This window comes from Schistocerca gregaria, chromosome 4 (genome assembly GCF_023897955.1).
Source record: "Schistocerca gregaria isolate iqSchGreg1 chromosome 4, iqSchGreg1.2, whole genome shotgun sequence".
Lineage (NCBI taxonomy): Eukaryota > Metazoa > Arthropoda > Insecta > Orthoptera > Acrididae > Schistocerca > Schistocerca gregaria.
Genome location: NC_064923.1, coordinates 275,892,471 through 275,901,621, shown reverse-complemented (window position 1 = coordinate 275,901,621; position 9,151 = coordinate 275,892,471). Strand labels below are relative to the sequence as shown.

Genomic DNA, 9,151 nt, shown 5'->3' with positions numbered 1-9,151 from the left:
ATAATGGAATGTAGTCGAATTAAGTCGGGTGATGCTGAGGTAATTAGATTAGGAAATGAGACACTTAAAGTAGTAAAGGAGTTTTGCTATTTGGGGTGCAAAATAACTGATGATGGTCGAAGTAGAGGGGATATAAAATGTAGACTGGCAATGGCAAGGAAAGCATTTCTGAAGAAGAGAAATTTGTTAACACCGATTATAGATTTAAGTGTCAGGAAGTCATTTCTGAAAGTATTTGTATGGAGTGTAGCCATGTATGGAAGTGAAACATGGACAATAAATAGTTTGGACAAGAAGAGAATAGAAGCTTTCGAAATGTGGTGCTACAGAAGAATGCTGAAGATTAGATGGGTTGATCACATAACTAATGAGGAAGTGTTGAAAAGGATTGGGGAGAAGAGAAGTTTGTGGCACAACTTGACCAGAAGAAGGGATCGGTTGGTAGGACATGTTCTGAGGCATCAAGGGATCACCAATTTAGTATTGGAGGGCAGCGTAGAGGGTAAAACTCGTACAGGGAGACCAAGAGATGAATACACTAAGCAGTTTCAGAAGGATGTAGGTTGCAGTAGGTGCTGGGAGATGAAGAAGCTTGCACAGGATAGAGTAGCATGGAGAGCTGCATCAAACCAGTCTCAGGGCTGAAGACCAAAACAACAACAACTAATCCATTTCTTTCGGTTTAGAAAAGGACACTGTCTTTGGAGTTCCATGATTTTTGTCACTGTCGTGTTTAATGTTAATGAGAAAAGCTCTTTCTTGCGGATTTCGTGCTTTGATATAAAGAAACCATATCGTAGCAGATAACAATGAGAAACACATAACCCGTCTTGAAGAAGTCGTTAGCAATGAAATTCAAGTTTGTAAATTAAACAGAGCCTCCAAGCAATTAACGCTTCTCATGTTTAGAAACTCTTACACACCGTTTTACTGTTGTAACTAGTTGTGCCTCTAAAGTCCGGGAGCATCAGGCAATTGGTGCACGAAACAACAAATAAATAGCGAATATCTGTGAATAAATTACGCTGCTCCAGTCACACTGTAACATACTTCATGCGATCTGAGATATGTGAAACAAGCTACTAGCTATACAGTAGGTAGGCTATATCATATATCTTCTGACTACTAATAATACTCTGGTTAGAGCGGTAAGTATCCGATTGAAAATATTAAATTGACAAAGATGCAAAACGGAACACACAAATTGTGCTTCATCTTCACATGCAATATTTTTCTGACATTCAAGGCTATATTCAGATAACAGATTCCGTGATCACTCTGATTATGGAGCAGTGGCTTCCAGATCGTATCTTCGATTATACTTATGAGCATTTCTGTCAAACAAAAAATCTGAAGTGAAATACAATAAGAAATTAACACGAGAAGAAAGACAAAAAAAAAAAATAATGAAACCATTTCATCAAGTAGTGGGAAAGTAACTCCGTATTCCGTTACGCTATCAATAAAATAACTTTACGTTCGTCATTAAAAGTGAATTCCGTGACATTATAATGATTGATTAATGATCCATGAGTGACGCTTTTTCATTCTGATTTAAACAGCATTCTTTCTCATAATATTGGTAACCCTTTTTCTAATGTCGTTTTATATCAGTCATTAGATGCAGATATCATCAGTTATTTTCATGAAATATAATTCTGTCACTTCTTCACTGTCTCATGATCTTCAAGGCCGCTTACTCCAATTATATTCAACAATGTGTACCCAATAACACGTTGAACTGTTGCCCTTGAGATACAATTCTTTTGCGTGACCTTCGTCAGATTTCGTGTCGTAACGTAAAATCGTATACAGTTTCGTGTACAGAAAACTATTATCGTCAATGAAACCATGCATATTACAAATCTGAGTACCATGTTCTAAAATCTGCAGCTCAGTAAAACGATATCCAATTATGAAAACGGCTATCATTGCAACTAACAACGTGCTTTATTCAATAGCTGCGTCTTTCGTTGTGCCATCCCGAAAGAAAGATTAGCTAACTGTTTATTTGTCGGTGGACATTGAATGCAGGTTAATGAGATTACGAAGGAAGCCCTTCAAATCATGAACGTGTTTAATCTTTCCTTTTAATGTCGAATTAGAGCGACAGTAATTCGATTTCCTTCGCAAGTGCAATAATTCGCTGACTGATGTAATTTGAGTTATTCATGGGACAACTTACTCCCGCCTTACGGCATATATCTTTTGCCAACAGTGAATACTTATCACACTGGAAAAAACTAAACGGAAAACAAGGAGAAACAGCTCAACAACGTCTTTTTATCTAGTCTTTGTTCGATATTAAAGTGAGGTACAGAGTTAAGGCTAAACTTTTCGCATTGTAGATTCAGTTAATTAAGATATATATTACCTTGACGACGCAATTAAAACGGCATCCACGTTGGCAGCATTGCTCTTCCGTAGCAACCAGCAAAAATAAAACTGGAGGGGGAAGAGAGAGTGAAAATGGCAGCAGGAGAGAGGATATGTTGATATATCTCGGTTTTTGTGTAATTTTGTTGGACGGTAAGTAATTCTGCAACGTTTTTGCTAGCGAAATAGTTATACATTAACTATATTCTCATAGTGCTTTAGTGGCTTTCTGTTTTGGTTCTTGATTGTATTGTTGTCTTTGTTTGTAAACAAGCTGTGACAACTGTCAGTTTGTGCGCTTGCCAGTTGGTGAATAAGAATTTACTAAATGCTCCTTTACCACATCATTTTGATAAGCAGCAGTTCACCTTAAGCTTTCAAGAATGTTATCGGTGCATATCCTTTTACTCAGAAACTTTAGTTTACGTCTTAATTACAAATACTGGGAGTAGCGTATCACCAACATCCGTAAGTAAACGGACGTTGCAAACCATCTCGTACATGATAATAAAGGTTGTAAAAACTTGTTTCATCATAGTATTGTACGTGTATGTTACCTCTTGACAAAGGTTTCGCTTGAACACAATATAACGCAGGAAATTCCCTTTTTAGACATTATCCAGACACAACTATTTTAATGTAAAACTCTCCACATATTTTAGTGCGAAATGCAGTTAATGAGTCGGATAACTAAAGAACAATTGAAATAATGTTGCAACTGTCTCCCTAGGTTTTTAACCTCCTTCTAACACACTCACTTTCTCTTATCCAGTCATTTTCCTGTGTTCGATCTAATTAGATAACAAACTAAATATGAATGACATTGCCATTTGTATAAGAAGAAAACTATTTATTGTATTTTTGGCATCCTCACCTCCCCATATCACATCTTTTTATGTCCTCGTCACTTACAAGACTTTTATAGAGTACCAACATAGCTCTTAAAAAACTGTTTAATAATTTTACATTTCATTGGTGCCAGCACAAACTAGAGAAAGGTACACAAAATAGAAAAGTATCACATATAACAATTAATACAGAAGTCACATGAAAAAACCATAACTTCTGGAAGCTGATTTTGATCAGCAAAATTTGAGAAGCTACCACTGTAAAACATTACCTTGAATGAAAAACGTTAATATTTTTGCAGCTAATATCCTCAACTGTTTTCTAACCAGTAACTTCCATAGTTCAGGGAGTGTGTCACTTAGAAGTAACTAATGTTACATACACTGTACTGCAACAAATAGGACTCAGGTCCATTTATTTGGACTTAGAATTTATAATTGACAAATGTTACACTCAATCCTTGCTTTCATTGCCCTGGCTTGGTATCTCTCTGTTTCTCACTTGGTACTGTTGGTTTGGGGGATTGAAGGGACCAGACTGCTACGGTCATCGGTCCTGACTTGGTACGGATTGGATTTTTTTTTTATGCTTGTTAGCAATTACTAGGGCAATAAGTGAACTAAATTGTATTTAACTTTTTTACTTATTTTACATTTCTTATGAAATCAAGTTGGTCCTTGCATTTGAAATGTTGGCGGAGATTTTGGTAAAAGTTACACATTGGACCCTCTTTGCATTTTTCAATATGGCATGGACATAAATAATAGGCTTTGCATCTACTCCATTCTCTTATCATAAAGAGATACACATTGTATAATAATTGTAGTAGCACGAAAAGTTGTCGTTGATACCCAAAGATGATCTGTTTCAAGAAAATACCTATTGGAAAGAAAATATTTTAAGATGCATATTAAGAATCTGCTTGGTCAAAGAACTGATAAAAAAATGTGGTATTACTGCAGATGTCATATTAATGCATCAAATTGTAGTATTGTTTTGGTTTCAGTTTCGTGAAGCCTCTGAATTGTATGAAAGTACCCACAGAGGACCTCAAAATATCATAAAGTAGGCAGGCAGCAGTTAACATTACCTTTTTTAACTTTAACATGACTGTTGTGTATGTCTTTATCAATATGATAATTCCTATGATTCATGGAAATATGGGGACAGTTTTTTGATGCCAGTAATCTTGGTAAAATAAAAAAAATAACATTAACAAAGAGGGAGAGTTAAAACTGTTATTACTAGGAAAACATCCCCACTCTTCCACAAATACATTGAATCACACAGTCTTAAAGCACTACTTGCTTTTGCAGTTAGGATTATCACTCCCCACCACTCTTCTGATATTAAAGCAATTTTGTAGAATTTATTTCACTCTTTTTGGAAAACAATTGGCAAACTTCAGTAACTAGTTTGTGAGAATATATTTTAAAATAAATAAGAACTATATATTCAAAATAAGAGTTCAATCTGCTAAACCAAATGATAACAATATTTTAGTTACCATATCAGATTGATTATAAGGTGACCTTTCAAGCGTGTTGACTTTTCAAGTGTGTTCCTTCAGACTAAATAATGTCCTTGTTCACATGAAGCTTTTATTTTAATTTGTTAGGGACTTGTTCTTGTAGCCATAGTTCAAATTTTCAGTGGTCAAGGCTAATTCCGTTTGGTAATCAAAGAGTGAAACTATATTTTCTCTGTGTAGCTGTGCTGATGTTCTATTTTTAAGCTGAAAATGCGCTGAACGTAAACAGGCAATGTGCCAGAAGGCCTGAGGCATCACAGGTTCTTGGCTTCAGCTGCCGCTTTGTTTTTCAACATGTAGCTTCAGGGACAGTAGTGTCACTATGACATTGCCACTTAAAGGAGATCAATATTTTGTAGGCTGTTATACATCAATTTCTACAGATTAATATTTGCTTGTTTTCTTCTTGTAAATCTTCAAATAGTAAGTCTATAAAAAAAAGTTAAGAAGGAACTTGTGTCAGTTCTGTGTGTGGTAGCCATACAGATTAATTAATTTTTTCTGCAGTTTTAATTGTAGTGCTTCATTGTAATTCATTTCTAGAATAATTAAATATAAATGTGTTAACATTGCATTACTGACTCTCCTGGGTGTGCTGTATTTGATGTATTAACAAAAGCAGGCATATAGCTATGTTTCTGTCAAAGGAGCCATTCACTATTTTTCATTTTGTTACAAATCGCAATGCACATATCAAATAGAATTATGTCAGATGTAAAGAAAGTTTCACTCTTCCACCCATTGAACAAGTAGGTCATTCAGTACAGTTGCATGTTACACAATGAAGCCGGCAGCTGGTAACTTTCACTCTGTGTGCTGGACTGCAATTATGGCATACCAGTCGTCAGATTTTTTCTTCTCCTTTTCACTGTTTTTTATAAAGATAAAAGACCATATTATACTCAATGTGTTTTCAATAAAGGAATTTTTTGTAGTGAAGATTTGGAAAACTATGCTGAACAGCAGCATACCATATCAATATTTTTTTTTTTTTTTTCTCCCGGATCTATCACTTGTTTATTACATCAAACATTTCTTAACTACTTTCATTGTGCAAAAACAACAGTTTTGGTCAACTTTTACCCTTAAGATTTCTAAAGCAGAAACTCTTTTTACAGGCACCAATGGACTTCCTCGGACTCTTCGACCCAGCGAACTCTGATGAGTTGGGAGATGGTGGTGAGACCTTCACAGACCAGCTCCCACCAGAGCCACAGGTGGGGAATGTGGAATATAAGCTGAAGTTAGTCAGCCCATCTAAGCAGCGCTTTGAACATCTTGTTACACAGGTAAGATGTTGCTGGTTATCACATATGCAAACTGCGGACATTTGGGAAAAGAAAATAAATTCAGTGTAGTCCATGAAAATATTCAAAATGGAAAGTAGACAGTGACATTGTTTGTAGAAATTCGTCATCTATTTATTTCTTATGCAAAGAGAAATATACTATTAGTCTTCTGAGAAGGATGCTGGGGATGATCTCTTTAAACAGCATTAGGTTAAGGTGTCTTCATACAGGTGAGACTTCTCTTTTCCATAATGTGCTTGCAAAACAATTTGAAGTACACGATTTGCAACTATGGCAGAAAATCAGTTCCAACATTGCAAACTCTCATCCCCTTAGTACATGAATGACCTTTAGACAGCTATAGTAATAAAACCATGAAGACCAATTAATTTTTCTCCTGTACCTAGCAGTGACAGTTGTGTAGATTATTCTGTTAATGCAGCTCAGGCTGTATAAGAACTCTTAAATGTCCTCTTGCGCATACAAGCTTGTTTGTAGAGTGAGGCATATCGGTCAACGTGAGCATATCTTTTGAAAAAAATGGTTACTGCCTGCTTTGTCGTTGTATGGTGCTGTACTGTGTGTGTTCATTTTCTGTGTTGCTTGTGCACAGGATGAGTGGTTTATGAATGAATTTCCATTTTCCTTATATTTGAGCAAAGTTAATATCTATTTTAAAGCGTTCAAATTTGATGTCTCTGTCATTCTTCTTGGAGCTATAAGTTTTCTTCAATTTCCTGCTGCATGGAATAAGAGAAAGCTCTTATGTGAGACATTCCAGTGTTCAAACTCGGAATCCTTTTAGGTCAGTAGTGTGGGACAAAATGGGAATTTGGGTTGGATGGGGTTTGTGTCTGGATGGCTGAGATAATCAAGGCGTACATTGGCAAGAAGCAGTAAATCTGAGTTTGAATCCCAGTGCGGCACAAATTTTCTCTTGTCGCCATTGTAATTATTTCATTGCCTAATTGCAGCCAAATCAGAAATCATTTCATTTCACTAAATTCTTGCCAATATGTGATGCCCACACAATTATTGTTGTTTTCTTCATGTTCATTCCTTCTGTGCCCTCCTCCTTCTAGCACCATGAATGAATTTACTGCACAATGCATTATTAATTTTCCACACCCTCCTCCTGTACTAGTTGAATGAGGCTCTGCTTCTATAAGTAGACTTTGTCAGTGGATCTGATTAGCTGGAGAATAACTTATAGTTCCAAGTAGTAGACTGCCTCCAGTTATCTCTAGTACCACTGTTAGAGCTGACAAACTATTGGAGCCTGCCCAGTGTCAAGAAATGAGGCAGCTATTCGGCAGGAGTATAACTAATTAGCACATGCTGATTAACTGGAAGTTGAATTTGAGGTTGTGATTAGTGTGCTCATTCTGATTATCTACAGAGGATGTGGAAGTGAATGTGGTGGTCATTTGATGAAAAAGAGCACATGGACATTGACACTGTGTGTACTCCTAGATTTAATATATCATACAGAGAAGCAGGCACATGTACTTGTAGATTTGCAGACTGTTCTTGCAATGCAAAAGTGCTTTTTCTGAAAGTAATACTACATTTTTCATCAAAAAATGCTTTGACTTAGTTGCTCTTTGGGTAAGTATCACACTGTACAAAACTCAGTGTAAGAATTTTTTTGTTACCTTTTTTTTTTATTCGAAAACGCCAAGTGGTACAGTGACTCAGAGGTGGTGTTAAACTGTTCCACCATAACTGGCTGGGCAAATTAGTGCTTAAGTTGAGGAGTCACATGCATTCCTCTTCCAGCAAAACTGTTCTTAGTAAAACTCGTGTAGTGTTCAAATCCATCTGTGGGTTGTTGTCAGGTTTACCTTTTTTAATCAGAAAATAAGTATGTGTTATGTATGACAAAACAAAATCCAACACAATTACAAATTATATGTAGATGGTGTGGGCAGTCTTGTGCCACAGTTAGAGAAAGATCTTATCTCTACAATAATATTTTGGGCTGATTTCAGTGAAAAGCAAAATGCTGATTACTTTCCTTGGCCAACCTTGTTCTTGATCTGCTGACCTCATCAACAACATGATGCTAAACACAAGTCTTCCTTTCTTTCATTCTCCTGCTTCTGGAAGCCTTATACAGGGTGATTCAAAAAGGATACAATTTTAGAATGATACAGAAATTTATTGATGACCTACAGAGTCGGTAGGTGTATAATTTTATAGCAGACATCTTCAAAATTGATCCACGTATTGCATTAGTACCCCATTCCGCCACCAGGAGTGCCAGCATAGTGGTCAGTTAAAATGACTACTTCCACTGGTGCAGAGCATGCTCGATGTGTGTTTTGGTTTCATGAAACATGTGCAACAACTGTTTGGCGTAAGTTTCACATTGAATATGCTAAAAAATCTCCAAGCAGGCCTACAATTTACTCTTGACACAAGAACTTTGTTGAGATGAGTTGTTCACAGTGGCATGGTAAATCACCAGGTCACCCGTATGTTGATTGTTATATTGAACAGGTTGGGGAGAGCTGGAAAACTTTTTAATTCCACAGGTTGATGAAGATGACCGAGACAGGGTGGTTTACTACCAGCAAGACAGTCCACAACCTCATTTCCTCACGAAAGTTCAAGGGTTCCTCGATAAACTGCTTCACAGGTCAGTGGATTGGCCATGAAGGGCCAATTGCATGGCCACCTTGCTCCTCAGACTAGACACCAGTGGATTTCTTTCTCTTAGGTTTTGTTAAAAACCGTGTGTATTCTCCTACTAAACAATTTACCCGACCTGAAAAATTGAATCTATGCTACTGTTACACAAGTTATGCCTGATTTGCTGCAGTGAGTGTGGGAGAAAATTGATTACCACTGGGATGTATGGTGCATCACAAATGGTAGTTGCATCGAACCAAAATGACACATGACACTTTTATGGGAAACTTGAGGTTGTTTGCTACAAAATGACACATCTACTGATTCTGTAAGTTATCTCAATAAATTTCTATACCATTTCAAAGTTGTAAAGTCATTTTTGACTCTCCCTGTATATATCTTTTTGTCTCTGTGAGTCCTGTCACCTAGTAAGTGGGAATTTTACTATGTATTTTGCAGCTGTTACACAGAT

General features: G+C 36.5%; 1 protein-coding gene across 2 annotated transcripts in view; it reads left to right on the top strand.

Annotated features, from left to right (window-relative positions):
• Positions 1-2,163: 2,163 nt before the first annotated feature.
• Positions 2,164-9,151, top strand: part of LOC126266946 (GTP-binding protein 2) — a 45,581-nt gene continuing 38,593 nt past the window's right edge. The window contains exons 1-2 of one of the 2 annotated variants that reach the window (XM_049971652.1): positions 2,164-2,529; positions 5,875-6,045. In XM_049971652.1, coding sequence (XP_049827609.1) covers positions 5,881-6,045 — 165 coding nt within the window. In that variant the 5' untranslated portion in view covers positions 2,164-2,529; positions 5,875-5,880. Of the gene's footprint in view, positions 2,530-5,012; positions 5,180-5,874; positions 6,046-9,151 lie in introns of those variants that run through there. The other variant, XM_049971653.1, reaches the window with a different exon arrangement.